Genomic DNA, 19,109 nt, shown 5'->3' on the forward strand with positions numbered 1-19,109 from the left:
CTGGTACCATACATAGTTAGAAAAGCTTTCCCCAAGATGTCCCCAAAAGTTGTTGGATCACACATTCCACCATCCTTGACAATTAGCTGAGTTGGCTGGGGATGATGGGAATTGTAATCTGAGAACATTTGGGGACCCAAGATTGGGGAAGGTGAGTAAGACAATTTCTAGTACAGTGGTATCTCAGGTTACAGACACTTCAGGTTACAGACTCCGCTAACCCAGAAATAGTACCTCGGGTTAAGAACTTTGCTTCAGCATGAGAACAGAAATCGTGTGGCAGCGGCGCGGCAGCAGTGGGAGGCTCCATTAGCTAAAGTGGTACCTCAGGTTAAGAAGAGTTTCAGGTTGAGAACAGACCTCCAGAACGAATTAAGTTCTTAACCAGAGGTACCACTGTAGTAGAGCTGGAGTAAACTCTGCTTGAGAACTGGATCAGCTATTGCCATTGAGAGTAGATAGTACAGCATGAAACAGATGGATGGTCAGGTCTAGAATAAGGCCACTTTACATCTTAGAGCACTTATTGATGGGCAGGCTAACATGTGGCCTGACTCCAATGAGCAACGTTGTGTATGAGACCATTTATGATGGTCCATTCACATGAGGAGAGCACTATTGCATTCAAGTCTCATTTCTGGGCTCCCCATGAGCGTCTGGGGTTGCCAAACTAGATAGCCACATGGTCTAAGATGGGTAGTCAACGTGGTGCCCTCTAGATGCTTTAGACCAGTGTTCCCCAACCTTGGGCCTCCAGCTGTTTTTGGACTACAATTCCCATCATCCTTGACCACTGGTCTTGTTAGCGAGGGATGATGGGAGTTGTAGTCCAAAAACAGCTGGAGGCCCAAGGTTGGGGAACACTGCTTTAGACTACAACACCCATCATACCTGGCTATTGGCCATGCTGACTGAGGTTGATGGGAGCTGCTGTCTATAACATCTGCAGGCTACCTATGCTCTGAGAGCATATAAAACCTGCTGGATCAGACCAACATCCTCTCTAGCCTAGCATCCTGCTTCCCAAAGGAGCCAGCCAACCAGACTCTAGGAGCAGGACATGACACTTGTTCTGATGTTACAGTCATCAAAGCTTGAACATGCTTGAACCAGTTCCAAGTTTTCATATCACTGGGCAATGCCTCAAATGCAATGCTTTTCCATGGAGTCTGTTCACACGCTCAGCTACGAGTCAACCACTCAACCATCACTTACCCTATCATTCTTTGGGCAAAAGATTCCTGCATTGCAGTGGGTTGGACCAGATGACCCTCATGGTCCCTTCCAACTCTACAATTCTATGGTTCTTTGGTTCCAGTGGGGTCATTAGCCATATCTGGGGAGACCCTGACCATTGAGTCCTGTTACTGGCAAGATATGCTGCTTGATGTTCTGCATAGTAAAAATATTCTAGCATATTTGAGCCCCCAGCCCTTTTGCTCCTAAAGACAAATTCCTTACATTTTGCAAGCCATGGGAAATCCCATCCTTTGTTCTGTGCATGTCTTATCAGCTACACAACGTTGAAAGAGGCCAACAGCTCCCAAAGTGTTATAAATTGGCTATAAGTTTCCTGTGAGGTCACATGATTGAGAAACCAAAGCCTCTGTTACTTAACTCGTAGCCTATAAAAGGAAGGCTGAACTCCTAACGGATGATTCCTGTCCGGGCCTTTGTAGAACACCAGAAACGTCAAAGTGAGTGAGTAGATTTTTAATTTGTCCTTCCTTAATGATGGCTATGCGATGGAAATACATGCGATATTGAAGACTGCCGCCAGTTCCTTGTTCAAACGGGTCAGATTGCATTGTGCTCCATGGATTTGATTAATTTCAACCAGAGCTAGATCTGCCGCCTTAACTCTCTCTTCATTGATAATCCATCCTTTGATTATTAAGTGCTTTCCGTATCAGACTTTCACATCTGCCTGCGCTTATCTAATAATTAGCTCCAGATTTAACGACGAGTTGATTTTGTGTCCAACAGCAATGTAATTTGTTAGTATCTTGATCCATTTTGCTTAACACCCTGATTTAAATGCAGTTGGCAAATTGTCCTTTTGAATGTATTGTTCGGAAGGAGGCATTCCGTTGCAAAGGAAGAAGGCATTTCTATTCCTTTTATAATTATGCAGGGAAAATGGTATTTTGGCCAAGTACAGCTTGCCCTACCCAGGTAATAAAAGTTCCACTGGCTGAGATACCCTCTTAGTTAGAGCTGGGAACTAACTGCTTTGCATATAGTCACCTGGTGTCAGCATCCCCTTCATAACCTTCTGGTTTCATGTTTTCCATCAACTCAATTTAGCCCAGAGATGCTGCTGAAGCATAACAGGGGAAGGGCCTTAGATCAGTGGTACAGCCCGTGCTTTGCATGGGAAAATCCCAGGTTCAGTTGTGGGCATCTCCAGCTACAGAGGTCAATGTCTATTGAATCAGATCAGTCCATCTAGCAACTTTCCAGGATTTAAGATGCTGGAGATTGAACCTGGAACTGGAGGCGGTCCCCCTGCAGGGCCAGGAAGGCACCTTCCTACCTCCTTCCCAAAGCCTAGTAAACGCTTGCTTCAGGAAGGAGGTGTGAGGACCCTGACAAGGTTCTAGAGTCCTCCCTCCTCCTTCCCAAAGCCTAGTTAGTGCCTGATAACCCAATGCAGTACAGTGGTACTTCAGAAGTCAAACAAATTCAATGGACTAGTCCAATATACAGTCGTACCTTGGTTGCCGAACGGAATCTGTTCCGGAAGTCCATTCGACTTCCAAAAATGTTCAGCAACCAAGGTGCGGCTTCCAATTGGCTGCAGGAAGCTTCTGCAGCCAATCATAAGCCACGGAAGTCGCATTGGATGTTCGGGTTCCAAAGAACGTTCACAAATCGGAACACTCAGTTCCAGGTTTTGGGCGTTTGGGAGCCAAAACGTTCGACTCGCAAGGCGTTTGGGATCCAAGGTACGAGTGTACTATCTTTCTGCATGTATTACAAAGATTACTACATGCATATTTTTAACACAGTTACATGCATTCCTTTATAGAACTCTTTATGTGCTTGCTACTTTAGGAAACACGGAATGTATATGCAAATAACAATTGGTATTTTACTCAGAGGAAACCTGCTGAAATAAGGGGCATGACTAATTTAGTTCCACTACTTAGTCTCCAGGTAAAACTTGGTTGAATAGCACATAATACATGTGTAATATGATACGCATGCATTTAATATGTGTGAGTCTTATTTGTATTTTTAGCAGAACCAGTAAAAATAGATAAATAGCCCACTTCTCATCAAGATCAAGGAGTGATGTAGGAGGGGGTTTTTTGGGGGGGGAGGGGAACCATGCAGATAAGCTTGACACTGCAATTATACCCTGCCCTTTGACATCTGAGATATGTGGTTTCAGGACACCCACACCCCATACCTGAAATTGTAACTTGCTTTAACTGACCTAACCCCTCCCCAACAACTTACAAACCAATATGGCTAACCTGACACAACAACAAAAAAGCCCGCACACTAACATGCAAATAAACCACACTGCAACCAACCGAACGCAGCCAACCAAACCTTAGAACCTCCAGTCTCTCACAATGCCAATAAAAACAAATAACTATATTAATAAAGGACCTACTCATGAGACGCTGACACAAAAACCCTGCAGAAACACTATGCAATACAATGAAAAGCTCCTCACCCCACAACCCTCTCTCTCCCCTCTATTTTCCCCCCAAAGTCTCATACTGAATGTAAACAAACTATGAAAAAAGACTCTATGAATTGAAAGCGGAGACGCTATATGTACTTTTCCTTGTTTGTTTGTTTGTTTGTTTTGTATCACAAAATATTTGTTTTTTTTAAAAAACTGCTTATAATACTGAATTTAAAGTGCACCCTGGGACCTGCTGGCAAAGGGTTGGTTATATTGTTGTTGTTGTTGTTGTTGTTGTTGTTGTTGTTGTTGACAATAATAATAGTATTAATATAGGTAAAGGTAAAGGGACCCCTGACCATTAGGTCCAGTCATGACCGACTCTGGGGTTGCGGCGCTCATTTCGCTTTATTGGCCAAGGGAGCCGGCGTACAGCTTCCGGGTCATGTGGCCAGCATGACTGAGCCGCTTCTGGCGAACCAGAGCAGCGCACGGAAAAGCCCTTTACCTTCCCGCTGGAGCGGTACCTATTTATCTACTTGCACTCTGATGTGCTTTTGAACTGCTAGGTTGGCAGGAAGTAATAATCTAGGTGCTAGCTATTATGATAGGCATGAGGCCTCTTCTGGGTGCTCTTGGGCTCCAACTTGCATCAGCCCAAGGCAGCATGGCCAATGGGTTCTCCTACCTTGCATAAAAACTTTCTTGTTGTGTGTAGAGATGAGGACACAAAAGAAAATTAAGAGAGTGTTGGAAATGGTGCACAATCCCCCTACTGCAATCTTTTAACAACACTTTATCCACAATATTTTAAATCCTTGTTCATATAGCCGGCCTTCATTTCATTGCAGTGCATTATAATTGGGACAGTTGGGTTTGGGTTAATTCTTTTCTCCCATCTCTACCTCTTTAATTTTTATTTTTTTTCCCCCAGGTCAAACCACTGAACAATGCTGGTGCTTCTAACGCTCTCTGTGTTGGTTTCGCAATTTTCACCAGCATCGTTCCAGGGCTCACCGCAAGTTATACAGAACTTGGATCGGAATGCCTGCTCACTGGTCATATGTGGACCAGCTGAGAAAGGGTTACCAGGGATAAATGGGAGAGATGGAGTCCAAGGACCAAAAGGGGACAAGGGAGAACAAGGTATGGAAAAGGTGGCTTCCTAAGAGTTCCTATTCTTTGAGGATCAGCTTTTGATTCACACACTGGGGGGGGGGGAGAGAGACAGGAAACCATGCAGTCCCACATAATTTAAGCAAAAGCGGCTTATGATGCAACTTCATGATGACCCCCAATTACATTGCCTTGTGATAAATAACAGTTACTTTTCAATGTTAAGACAACCTCTTCTCTGACTTAGGCTTAGCCAATGCCTAAACCACCACCTGAGGGTAAAAGGGTTAGTCTTGGTTGGAGGGGAGGTTGTAAGCTTCTTGTTGCCCTTCCAAGGGAAAGGGGTATCCTGTTAAAAGGATCCTGAAGGAGATGCTACTATCCAGATTCCCAGGTGGGGGCTAGAGCCATAGTGCCCTTCAAGGTGGAGATCCTGGTGGAGATGTAAGTCATCTGATGTAAGTCATAGGACCTCCTTGTCTCAGGGTAGACCCCTTGGAGAAGATACTTCCAGCAGGCGGGTTGGTTGTTATAGGATATATGCAATGCGTATGACAAACCTCTTACATCTGCAACCAATAAAGCTGTGCTCTTATTCAACTCAAAAGAATGTGTCTTGACTGGTTTTTCTCCACTGGGTAAGGGCAGCAGAGTCACGGCGCCTGGACATGCAAACAGCATAAAAATTCTACCAAGACAACATAAAAGCAAAGTAGCATGACATAAATATAAAAATGAATCTTAAGTTTTCAAATTGATACTGTAAAGACTGTGTAGGTCCATCAACAGTGAGGGCTAGAAGTGCAAGACCGTATGATGTTCTGCATTTCTCCTCCTCTCACTGGATTAAGAGGGACATGATGCCAAACAGAGAAGGAAAAGGCAAAAGAGGAGAAAGCAAATATAGGGAGGGGATGGGAACGTCATCTGGTGGATGTATGGCAACACCCACAGCCACCTTGAATGTAGCTGCCTTGGCTAACTTTAGGATTGCCATACATCCAGAATTTCCCAGACATACCCGGAATACTGTAGACGGAAGCAGTGTCTGGGTGGAAATCAGCTAAATGTCAAGGCAGACATATGGCAACTGATGTCAGCAGTGTCATTTTTGCAACTACAGTGGTACCTCGGGTTACAGACGCTTCAGGTTACAGACTCCGCTAACCCAGAAATAGTATCTTGGGTTAAGAACTTTGCTTCAGGGTGAGAACAGAAATTGGGCGGCTGCGATGGCAGCAGGAGGCCCCATTAGCTAAAGTGGTACCTCAGGTTAAGAACAGTTTCAGGTTAAGAATGGACCTCCAGAATGAATTAAGTTCTTAACCCGAGGTACCACTGTATAGCCAAAAAAGCTCAACAACTTCTCCGTCCAGATTTTCACTTTTTGAAATATGGCAACCCTAGATAACTTACCAATGATGATGACCCAAGACTGGAATCAATGCATTGCTTCTTGTGTTAGCATCTTTTAACTGAAACTGGCATGAGATCGTTTCATTTAACTGATTTGCCAGTAATTTATCAGCCATGTGTTCATCACAAGTGCCTCTTGTTCACCCACTTAGTAAACCACTTTTTTCTTTTTCTTTTAGATTTTAATTAATATGATATTATAACAATATGTAGCCAAAACCATTAAGCTGTACATCAAACCTGTTTGCTTCCCATGTGGAAAAAGAAAGAAAGAAAGAAAGAAAGAAAGAAAGAAAGAAAGAAAGAAAGAAAGAAAGAAAGAAAGAAAGAAAGACATATGAAGGGGGAAAGGGACAACAAAGACTCTATAGTATCATGCATAAGTCATCATTTCCACTGTCATTCTAGAAATGTAAAAACAAGGCCCACCTCTCAAACTTCTTCCTTGGGTTATTATGTATTGCATTCCTCTCATATGTAAGCTTTATCATTAAGATAACCCCACTTTCATTCTTCCACTTAATGCCAGGGTTGGCAGGACCAAGAGGAATTCTTGGTCCTCCCGGAAAAATGGGACCAGCTGGACCACAAGGAGAAAAGGGGACCCAAGGAGAGCAAGGACCCAAAGGAGATGCTGGAGCAATGGGTAAGGAGTGTTGTTGACTAAATGGAATTGTATTGCATTGAATTCAACAAAAGCTAGATATTATTAGAAGAAATCAAACTTCTTTTTAAATATTTTTATCTACATCTGTCTTGTTAGAGGGCCATCCTGCCCATTGGGCACATCAAACATTTTCCCTGGAAGGGAGTACAAACCCACCAAGGTGCTCTTCCCTTGCTCCCAGTACAGGACTGGCCCAAGGCATTTTGCTGCCAAGACAAGACAAGATGGTGCCCATACCCCAGTCCATGTACAGAACCTCACCAGACTTCCAGTTGAAACTTATTTCAACACTAGTGTTAAGACAGCATCCTCCACCACTCTGAAGACATACCAAATTGGGACAATAGCATGCACATTTCTGTGTTCCCAGTTTTAAGGCCCAGGAGCTCCTGATGCACTGCAACTCATCACAAGAGACCTTCCCCCTTTGGTGTATATCTCTGCCTGCTCAAAAAACCTCTTTCTTTTGAGTAGGACCGCGTGGAATCCGAGGTTTGCAGGGTCCTCCAGGAAGCGTCGGCCCCTCTGGAGCACAAGGCAACAACGGCCCCCAAGGTGAAAAAGGCATCAAGGGAGAAACAGGTAATCCTAAGTGCTAAATTGTTGGATTTCTGCTAGAGGGTTCAATATACCACAGTGGCCAGGATCCAAAGGAGCATACAACTACTTCTGCACACGCAGTGGGGTTTGAGGAGATTTCACCCCTCCCATATCCAAGAATCTCCTGATGAGTCTGCTGATTCTCCAGAGAGGAGGGGCAGTGTTCTGCTCTCTACTTATTCTGCTCCAGCACCACATCAAAGAGTCAGTCAGTCAGTCAGTGTGTCAGAGAGAGAGAGACTGAGTGTTAGAGATCATGTGTAGAGATAAGGTTGCTGCTAAGAGCCGCTGCAGACACTCAGTGTAGTGCAGCATTCATTTATGCTTAGACCTCATTAAGCTCTGTATATAGTTGTATAATAGTTGTAGATAGAATAAAGAAGATATTCTACAGAGCTGCTCTCCGAGTCATTTATACTCTGCTATACTCTGCTGTGCGACGACTGTCTTCTTGTGGGAGTGAATCCGGTGCTCACAACTCTAAGCTGTGAGTCCACAGCACTTTGACCTGTTCCTGTGCAGAAGGTGGTCTCTGGAAGTGCTACCCAGCTCGCCTAGCCCAGTCGGGGCTGAAGTGGATGAGTCCAGTTGGTGGTACTGGCTCAAGGGTGATGCTGACAGGGTTGGGGGCTTCTGCTTCTCAAACAGCCATTTGTGATATCCCTGGAGACCTACCATCCAACAAAACAAGTAAAAAGACCTAAATGTCAGTCCAAGTCCTTAAGCATGCCTAAGTAGCTTTTTTTGGATCCCAGCCACAGATTTTAAAAGAATACACTGAAAATGTTCACATCCACCCTGTTGTCCAGATACTTAGTATGGTACAGTTTCCAAGTTATAAATGCTATGTGTGGAGAAAGCAACCATAAAATGCCCATACCTCTGATGTTTCCCTCTATATATACAGTGGTACCTTGGGTTACATACGATTCAGGTTACATACGCTTCAGGTTACAGACTCTGCTAACCCAGAAATATTACCTTGGGATAAGAACTATGCTTCAGGATGAGAACAGAAATTGTGCAGCGGCAGCACAGCGGCAGCAGGAGACCTCATTAGCTGAAGTGGTGCTTCAGGTTAAGAACAGTTTCAGGTTAAGAACAGACCTCCAAAATGAATTAAGTTCTTAACCTGAGGAACTACTGTACATCTATCATGGATGCCAATGAAAGAACAAGCAAATACATCATAGGCTGACAGCTCTCAAGCTTAGAATCATAGAATCATAGAATCATAGAGTTGGAAGAGACCACAAGGGCCATCGAGTCCAACCCCCTGCCAAGCAGGAAACACCATCAGAGCACTCCTGACATATGGTTGTCAAGCCTCTGCTTAAAGACCTCCAAAGAAGGAGACTCCACCACACTCCTTGGCAGCAAATTCCACTGTCGAACAGCTCTTACTGTCAGGAAGTTCTTCCTAATGTTTAGGTGGAATCTTCTTTCTTGTAGTTTGGATCCATTGCTCCGTGTCCGCTTCTCTGGAGCAGCAGAAAACAACCTTTCTCCCTCCTCTATGTGACATCCTTTTATATATTTGAACATGGCTATCATATCACCCCTTAACCTCCTCTTCTCCAGGCTAAACATGCCCAGCTCCCTTAGCCGTTTCTCATAAGGCATCGTTTCCAGGCCTTTGACCATTTTGGTTGCCCTCCTCTGGACACGTTCCAGTTTGTCAATGTCCTTCTTGAACTGTGGTGCCCAGAACTGGACACAGTACTCCAGGTGAGGTCTGACCAGAGCAGAATACAGTGGCACTATTACTTCCCTTGATCTAGATGCTATACTCCTATTGATGCAGCCCAGAATTGCATTGGCTTTTTTAGCTGCCGCGTCACACTGTTGGCTCATGTCAAGTTTGTGGTCAACCAAGACTCCTAGATCCTTTTCACATGTAGTGCTCTCAAGCCAGGTGTCACCCATCTTGTATTTGTGCCTCTCATTTTTTTGCCCAAGTGCAATACTTTACATTTCTCCCTGTTAAAATTCATCTTGTTTGTTTTGGCCCAGTTCTCTAATCTGTCAAGGTCGTTTTGAAGTGTGTTCCTGTCCTCTGGGGTGTTAGCCACCCCTCCCAGTTTGGTGTCATCTGCAAATTTGATCAGGATGCCCTTGAGTCCATCATCCAAGTCGTTGATAAAGATGTTGAATAAGACCGGGCCCAAGACAGAACCCTGCTTGACTCCCATTGTTAGGCAATTGGCTGAGGTTACAAAAAGATTGTGATCTGTGACAGCCAGCTTCTGAAGTTATGTTCTGGCAACATGCAAGTTATAAAATGTAGTGATAAAGGCCACTTCATCAAATGCATCTGACACTAGTCCAGAAAAGCTTGTGCTATGATATATTTGCTAGTTTCTAATGCAGGGGTAGTCAACATGGGAGGTTGTTGGAACCCATCAGCCCCATTCAGCAAAACCAATGGCAAGGATGGTGTAAGTTGTAGCTCACCTTGGGAGGGAACCATATTGACTACCCCTGCTCTGCAGTACCATAGCCTCATCATTGTTTGTTTTGGTATACCAGACTAACAGGACTACCCCCTAATCATAAAATTGTGACTATCATATCCTCAGTACAAACCAAAGATAGTATATAAACACTGGAGCTATCATTTCTGTGAGAATGTCCAACCTAAGATGGAGGCCGCCTCTTCCCATATGAGCTGAGCCAGACAGTACAATCATCATCTGAGGCCTTCTTCATGTGCCTCCTCTACAAGAAGCCCAGAGGGCAACAACATGAGACCAGGCTCCCTGTTTGTGGAATGCCCTCCCCAGAGAGGCTCGCCTTTGTTACATATCTTTAGGCAAAAGCATTCCTCTTCTCCCAGCCTTTGGCTAATTAAACCATCTATGACATGGATAGGCAAACTCGGCTCTCCAGATGTTTTGGACTACAACTCCCATCATCCCTGCCCACTGGTCCTGTTAGCTAGGGATGATGGGAGTTGTAGTCCCAAAATATCTGGAGGGCCGAGTTTGCCTATGCCTGATCTATGACCTTTTAAACCGGATAGGTGGCCTGGTATTTTGTTACTATTGTGTGTATTTTTTTGTTTTTATATTGTAAACTTCCCTGTGATCTTTCGATGAAGGGCAGCATGGGAACAACAACAACAACAGACAAACTAGGGCTGAGCTGAAATTATTTACCTACTTTTGCATTTGTGATCGTTACAAAGTACCTTCCATTTTTGTTGATTCTCCCCTCCCCATTCAATATTTCTGTAGGTTCGAAAGGAGCTACTGGTGCCCAAGGTCCCAAAGGTGACACAGGTGTGGCTGGGCCCAAAGGCGACAGAGGCCCAGTGGGCGAAAAGGGAGCGAAAGGAGATGTAGGAGAAAGAGGTAAGTGGTGTGGACGAAAAGGTGCATCTGAACAAACATTTTGATGGCATGAGGAAGGTTCCGAAGAGTTGGATTAATTCGGCATAAACACCAGCGTGTGAAGATATTCAGCAAACAATAGGCGGAGAGTCAAGCAGACAAATTTCACACAGAAGCATATCATTGCTTACTTCAACTCGCCTGTGGAAACAACTCAGAGGCCATGAACGAAGGAAAGGTAACAACAGGAAGAATTAAAGAACTATTGGAAACTCAAGGCAGTAGAGATATAAGATGATCAGAGCCCCACTGAACTTGAAGCATGGGAAGCCCCAATAAAAAATTATAATTTGGCAGAATATTTCGAATATATGATATGTATTATTATTATTTGGAATATTTAATGTGATTTGATTGAATTGTTAAAATGGAAAATTTAATAAAAATTATTTTTTTTAAAAAAAGAGAGAGAGAAAGGTTCCGAAGAGACAACAGAAATAACTTCTTGATGTAGTGCATAGTTAGTCTGAGGGATTTTCAGCTGGCCACTAACTTAGATGACTTCTTTTTTTTTTTTAAGGAAACTGGAACTCCTCAGATTCAGCTCTGAATTTGAGGAGCAAATTGCCCTAGTATTGAATGCCCTCCCAGGTCAGTGGGACTCCAACGATCATTTTAAATTCCCCACAATACCCCTAATATAGCATCACTCCAAGGCATACTGAGCATTGAAAATGTCTGTACTCACTCCCCCCCCCCCCGGACTGCTGTTTCAATACTCCGCGGGGCTCCAGAGCTTTCCATATCACTTTGGGGAATTTAAAATGGTAACTCATCTTACCAGTGCCCAAGGGCTCTGCCCCAGGGGTGCCAGGTGTAATGCCAAGCCCTTGCTCATCTTCGGCTCAATGTCAACCTCTGACACTCCTTTCCAGTTAACGAAAAGAAAAGATGGGTGATTTGCATACAACCTTTTAAACCAATTGGCTATGGCTGTTTATCAGATGTTAACATGCATAGGAAAACAGAAGCCACCTACTAACTAACTTGCTAGGGTGTTGTTGCTTTTTTAAAAATCCTGTATCAATAAGTTTTTAATGTTAGACATCTTATTATGTTTTCATATGTGCTGGAAGCTGACCAGAGTGACTGGGGAACCCCAGCCAGATGGGCAGGGTATAAATAATAAAATTATTATTATTATTATTATTATTATTATTATTATTATTATTATTATTATTCTCTCCATAGGATTACAAGGAGCGACCGGTACCCAAGGGCCAGTGGGGAAACCAGGATCTCCTGGATCCAAAGGAGATAAAGGATCTGTAGGTGACAAAGGGACCAAGGGTGACAGCGGTCTCTCAGGTAAGGAGGGTAGCCTTTTGTTGTTGATGTTAAACGTGATGCATTAAAAGTGTTAGAGCAAAATTTTAATGCTGGTCTTTTAACTTGCTGTGCCCTTTTTAGCAGTGAAGAGTTGGGGCAATCCATGTGAATTTTGTAACTCTGATTATTGAGGGAAAGTTAAGTGAACAATCAGGGTGGATCTAACTTTAAAAAAAAAAATCACACAACTTGAATGAGAGTGTATTTAATTCCAGATCATTCTGGGGGTTGGGGTGAGAATACTTATTCTAGTTTGGGCCTTAACAGGAAGGTCTTATAGAGGGATCAAGCGATGGATACATGTATCTGTATAAACAAAACAAAGCCTTCTTTCAAAAAAGGGCAAACGTTTGCCATTGATGGACATTAATACCACTGAGCCATTAATCGTATAATTAATTCATACCATCCATATGCACATGCATACACCAACACAGAAGCAAAACACACCTAGTAAGAGATCACCACCCAATATTAACTAATGTACAAATTCATTTCCAGTTGATTCTACACTGAAATTATGTATTTAATATAGCATAATATTATTTAAATTTCCATAGAATTAATGAATGATGAATTAATTAATTATGGCAGCAATTGATTGATTGTGACAACATGTTTATTGTGTTGTGCCATTTGGATTGTCTGGCAATTTTTACTATTCCTGAGTGGGTGGAAGTTGGGGAGACAGGGGTGGCATTTGGTTTAACAAAATGTTTCACACCCACACTGTGTGCAATATATTGTTTACTGCATATTACTACAGTGCTGAATCTTGCAGATCATGATCCTTTTATTATTTCTCAGAGGTCAACCTTATGAAAAAACAAGTCAGTGACCTAGAGGGGCAGCTAAGAGCCTTGCAAGCCAGTTTCTCCAAATATCAAAAAGGTAAATGTTGCATGTAACAGAAACATTGTGAACCGTCTTTTGCAATCTTCCTCTGTCTGTTTGGCCCCTTAACAGAGAACCAGTACCAACATACAGGTCTATGGGCACATTATATGTGATAGCACAGGCGTGTTCCTCGTAACCCTTAGATTCCAGTACATGCATGCATCATTCCCTTGTTGTAGCATTAGAGAACCAGCAGCAACATTGTCTTTGCAAGATTATGACTGCAGCACAAGCTCAATAAGCACAGGGATAAATTGTGTAGGTTATCACTAGTCTTTTGCAGCGTTATCCGAACCCGCTTTTTAAAGATCCGTTTTCCTTTCCTGCAAAATAACTGCAACATTTTGAAAATTCAGTGAAGAAAATGTAAATACCGGGATTTCTTTTGAATGTGCTGTAGCCTGGCCAGAGCCAGGTGCACCATCAATTTTCAATTGTCACCTTTGTGGCCACAGCTAAGGTGCTATGAGGGTTCTCTTGATTCTACATAGGATGGCATTAATCATCTTGTTGCTAAAGTAAAGGTAAAGGGACCCCTGACCATTAGGTCCAGTCGTGACCGACTCTGGGGTTGCAGCGCTCATCTTGCTTTATTGGCCGAGGGAGCCGACGTTTGTCTGCAGACAGCTTCCAGGTCATGTGGCCAGCATGACTAAGCCACTTCTGGCGAACCAGAGCAGTGCACAGAAACGCCATTTAGCTTCCTGCCGGAGCGGTACCTATTTATCTACTTGCACTTTTTGGTGTGCTTTCGAACCGCTAGGTTGGCAGAAGCTGGGACCAAACAACGGGAGCTCACCCCATTGTGAGGATTCGAACTGCCAACCTTCTGATCGGCAAGTCCTAGGCTCTGTGGTTTAACCTACAGTGCCACCCGTGTCCCTCTTGTTGCTAAAAGCATTATCCAAATCCAAGATTTCTATGGGTTACAAATAGCAGAGGTTGCCATCCATTTATTGGCTTCGCAAAACACAGTGGCTGACTATCAACCTGACGCCCACTCCCTTTGTTTGTTTTAGTTGCAGCATTCCCGGGAGGGCGAATTGTCGGTAACAAAGTATTTGTCACCAGCGGCTACGAAGGCACCTTTGATGACCTGAAGCAAAAGTGTCTGCAAGCCGGGGGCCAGCTGGCCGCCCCCAGAAATGCTGCGGAGAACACAGCCATCCAACAGATAGTTGTTCAGCATAACAAGTCGGTCTTTCTTGGGGTAACTGATATCCAGACGGAGGGGAAATTTAGGTACCTGAATGGCGATGCCATCGTTTACTCCAACTGGTTGCAGGGAGAACCCAATAACGAAAAGGGCAGGGAGAACTGTGTAGAAGTTTATGTCAATGGAAAGTGGAACGACCGGGCCTGCGGGGAGAAGAGGCTAATACTCTGTGAATTTTAGGCCATTTGTTCAAAAAAGAAAAAAGAAAAAAAAGAGCTTGACCCAGCCACAAGCTTCAATACTGTGTTTGCTTTTTATCTGTAGACATTAATCATTATTTTGTTAATCCTTTTTTGTTTTAGTATATTGACATATGTGCACACATAACATAGCCATTGGGCCAGGGCAGGACCTGACAGGTTTTATAAGGACTGCTGCTTAAATTGCTTTAAAAAAAAATTTTTTTTTTTAATATCCTTTATAAAAAAAAATTTAGTGTTTCAACTGTTTTTAACTGAGTTGTAACGGCATTTTGTGGGATTTGTCTGGGAGGAGAGGAGAGGACGAGGAAGCTCCTTCAGGCAGCACCTTTCTTCTTGCTTGTGTTACTATATAAAGTACTATGTAGATTGATGGACTTATATCAATAAATCATGACCCGTTTTCCGCTTAAGACGCACATTCAAAATGAAATGTAAGGTCTTGTAAATCTGAAGTTTGTGGGTGTTTTGTTTTTTTCTAAGTGGGGTGCATTGCTTTTGATGTGAGTGGGGATTTTTACATGCACAGGATATTTTTATATTTATATTTTCAAAACTGTTTATTAAAAGAGATTTTCTTGGAGCAAACAGAAGTATTTTCATCATATGAGTAAGCATTCCTAGGAGCATTTATCTGAGGTAGAGATGGGTTAAAAAGTACTGAATCATCTAACTAACGAGGGCTGGCCAGAACCTGCTTTCCACTGTTCTGCCTCATGGTCTACCACTTGTGCAAATCAGATCCTCATTGGCATTCACACCCAAACATGTAAACTGACCAGCTACGCCATTGCTTCCAATAGGATGTACATCAGAATGTGGTAAACAATGCTGCCTTTCTATTCCATTGTGTGATGCACATTTGGGCAAACATTGGAAAGATATACACATATTAAATTCCACAATGGTTCATCATTTCCCCAAGAACTTGCACAACATTCTCTGCATCCAGATAGATTTCACTTTCTGACTCGCTTGCACTATAATTCATGCCGATTATATTTCCGCTGATGAAAAATAAACTGGGTGGAATTGGACATAACAAGGATTTGTGCTAATGGTTCATACTCAGCCAAACGACAATGCCCGGGGTTGGTTATTTTGGGTGGTAGTGTACGAAGTTTTGCTTAGTTAATAGAGGATATCATCTTACCTCCCCGCAAACAAATCAGAATGAATGCTCAATATGTAGGTAATTTGGAAATGACCTCAGTTGAGAAAGTATTTTGCAACTATAGGCTGTAATATTAGGGCATCGTTAGTAAGTTATACATGTATGATTGCAAGGCGAAAGCTGTACAGCCTTGACCACAGTAAATCAAACATCTCTCACTGTGTTTCTAGAGGGTGTTTTAAGATAAGCTAACTTGCCCTTCTCCAAAACAAATATTGGCTAGAAATGTAGTTCAAATACTGAACAAAATTTATTCTGCTTTAGCAATCTGGCCAATATGACATCTTTTTTCTTTTTTCTTTTACGATTTATTCACCTGTCCTAAAGTGGCGGCGGTGGTGGTGGTTCCTTCTTAACAAAATAAATTACACTACCTGTGTGCTTTCCGGCAACGTCTACTGTTTTCTTTGCAAAAGAGCATTTTCAGTTGGGGAGCATCATGTGCTATCCCCCTTCACATGGACTGAAATGGTAGAGTCAAGCAAAAGTTGCATCAAGTGATTTTCTTGAAATTTGCTTTCAATTCTTAAACCTCCTTCACTAGGGCTGCCATCAAAACTTTGAGCTGCTTGGTGACCAGTTGTGTCAGATTCTGCTGTCTGAAGTGGAGCAAATATGGATCAAGTAATTTCAACAAAGCCAATGAATTTTCCCCCACCCAAAACCTACCCTCCATACACGAGAGGTGGGTGGAAGATTGCTTGGCAGAAGTGCGAGAGACAACAGCCGTCATCTGGCAGCACGGGGATGTGCCGAGTGGTGGAAAACCTGCCGTGTCAGATGGAAGCCACCAGAGAAGGTTCTAGATCAAGTCCCTGGGATGACCATTAGGTCACTTGTCCACCTCAAGGCAAGAGCAGGGGGCCTCACTTCCTGAGGCACTCCAGCATAAGCCCTCAGAGCAAAATGAAGACCCATGGCAGGGAGCAACATGGATGGTGCTGTGGGTGGGGATGAAAATACATGGCCAAGCTTCAGATGAGTCCTCTGAAGCCCCATTCCTACAGTGCATTTTATAAAGGTGCTTGGGGGGTTCATTGATGTGAAAAAGGCACTCAGCACTCTCAGAGGCAATATTTACTGGCACACTACTAAAATAGTTTTTCCTGTGAATGGAACAAAAGAACTATATGAAACAATGGTTGAGGAACAGCAGGTTGTGAACCATGCTGGCTACCAATACAGTGGTACCTCGGGTTACATACGCTTCAGGTTACATACGCTTCAGGTTATAGACTCTGCTAACCCAGAAATAGTACCTCGGGTTAAGAACTTTGCTTCAGGATGAGAACAGAAATCGTGCTCCAGTGGCGCGGTGGCAGCAGCAGGAGGCCCCATTAGCTAAAGTGGTGCTTCAGGTTAAGAACAGTTTCAGGTTAAGAACAGACCTCTGGAACGAATTAAGTACTTAACCTGAGGTACCACTGTATGTGACCCAGCCCACCTCCACACTTGCTGCCTTTGTTCAGCTAATCTATGAACTTTTTTCCAATACTGAGGTGCCCCCCCCCCCAGTCTACACTAGGCTACACTACACTACTGCAATCATCTTATTGATTTATGGAATGACATGTGAATCGTATGTTATTATTTTTAACAAAACGCCATTGCAAAATGTGTTCTCAAAGGTCAACAACTTGGGAGGGATGACCCAAAACCCATCCTATCTTACATTGTAGAAGCTCCAGACTGTCTGTTGTCTGGAGTGGGTGGGGACTTGAACTTTGCTCCATGGAATTTCAACTGATAAACATAGTGGGTGGGAGAAGAAAAAAGAGAGAATATTCTCACTTGAGAGATAAACACAGAGGACACTGGGGTGCCACCAACATTGAAACAAGATTTGGACTTGAAGAAGGTAAGTGTGATCCTGAAAACAGGAACCTTTTCTGTGCCTGTACACTAGAGAGAGAGAGAGAGAGAGAGAGAGAGAGAGAGAGAGAGAGAGCGCATTCTTCATTTTAAAAGAACTCCCATGTAATTTTGCCTCGGCCAGATTCCAGCCACAAAAAGATTGCCAAAGCACATGGAGGAAGTAGATATCTATGCCACATGAAAATACAATCTCTCTGTGTGTGTGCATAGATAAATAGATAAATAAGATATATTTACAAGGGTTTTAGTCTTGTTTAACCTGCTCCGCTGTGAATTGTTTTTAGCAACCTTAATCTGTTTGAAAATTCTAGTGCTACTATACATTTGTTTTCCTTGTTGTTCCACGTCCTTTTCTCCATATGGATGAAAGGCAGGATTTTAAATACTTTACATAAAATATTATTTGCATGTGTACTGGGGCTGCAACATTTACACTGCAACCCTACTCAGAATTCAGCCTCATTCATTTCAATTGGATTTATTTCCAAGTAACTGGTATAGGAGTATAGCCTTAGTTTGTTAATTGGTTAGATTAAAATATTTTTCAAGACCTTTTAAACGTCAAGGATGATTAATACAAGCACTTATAAAAATTGTGACCACTAAACCTATCCTGAGAAAACTCTCACACAGGAGGGATGGCTCTTCTAAAAATAATAATAAATTCATTTGAAGATGGGTTTTCTATGACTTGCCTAGAAGAAATCTTGCAGTGTCCTTCCTGGCAGCTATTGCGCCATCTTCCCTCTGTTAACAGAACCTATAACATCTTCTTAATACGGTTTTGAACAAATGCACTCCCTCATCATTTATATATCTTGTTATTTTCATTTTCTAATTTTATTTTCAGAGAAGGTTGAGGTTTTTCTGACCACAATTAGTTTCATAATCCCACCTCAAGATCCCCCAATTGTCATCTTCCCTTTGACATTTTAAAGCCAATTTTGTATATAAGCACATTAGGTTTATAAGTACAGGTTCAGTCCACAGCACCTTCAGTTATAGGTATCGGGGCAACCTCTAGGACAGCCCTTCTCAACTTTGGGTCGGTCCCTAGATGTTGCTGGACTACAACTCCCATCATTCCTAGTTGGCATGGCCAGTGGTCAGAGAGGATGGGAGTTACACTTCCAGAACACCTGGAAACCCAGGTTTGAGAAGGGCTGCTTTAGAATCTCAGGAAGCAGAGCAAGGGGGTTTCTGTCTTAAACTGTTTCAGACTGCTGCAAATCAGAATGTAGGTAGGTGAAACACCATTCACAAATGTGAATGGCTTCCTAAACCAAATAATTTCAGGGAAGGTTTCGGATGACAAGCTGGTTAGGGGGGCTTTAGCCTTTTAGAGGGGCCCGCTATGGTCCCCATCCAAATCAGAGGTTTGTGCTTGCTGTTTGCACTAGAAAAGCTCCTGTTTGCACCAATATAGGCTTTCCTTTCAATACAAATGACAGCTGTGAGAGGATCCAAACTGGTAACGTATTTGGGGGCAAAGGGTTAAAGCCCCAGTTAGGCTCCCCCCCTTGAGATTTGCTGTTATCGTGCATGGTTATATAGTTCAGATGCATTTGTGATGTAAATGTTATT

General features: G+C 43.0%; 1 protein-coding gene across 2 annotated transcripts; it reads left to right on the forward strand.

Annotated features, from left to right (window-relative positions):
* Positions 1-1,558: 1,558 nt before the first annotated feature.
* LOC128413786 (pulmonary surfactant-associated protein D-like) lies at positions 1,559-14,482 on the forward strand. Of its 2 annotated transcripts, none has more exons than XM_053388202.1 (8): positions 1,559-1,697; positions 4,578-4,789; positions 6,705-6,821; positions 7,317-7,424; positions 10,679-10,795; positions 12,026-12,142; positions 12,971-13,054; positions 14,080-14,482. In XM_053388202.1, exons 2-8 carry the CDS (start codon positions 4,594-4,596, stop codon positions 14,454-14,456), a joined length of 1,116 nt encoding a protein of 371 aa, XP_053244177.1. In that variant the 5' UTR covers positions 1,559-1,697; positions 4,578-4,593; the 3' UTR covers positions 14,457-14,482. The 2 variants fall into 2 exon arrangements, with proteins under 2 accessions (XP_053244177.1, XP_053244176.1); XM_053388201.1 differs by having other exon boundaries at positions 1,560-1,701.
* Positions 14,483-19,109: the final 4,627 nt, after the last annotated feature.

The sequence above is a fragment of the Podarcis raffonei genome, chromosome 5 (assembly GCF_027172205.1).
Source record: "Podarcis raffonei isolate rPodRaf1 chromosome 5, rPodRaf1.pri, whole genome shotgun sequence".
Classification (NCBI taxonomy): Eukaryota; Metazoa; Chordata; class Lepidosauria; order Squamata; family Lacertidae; genus Podarcis; species Podarcis raffonei.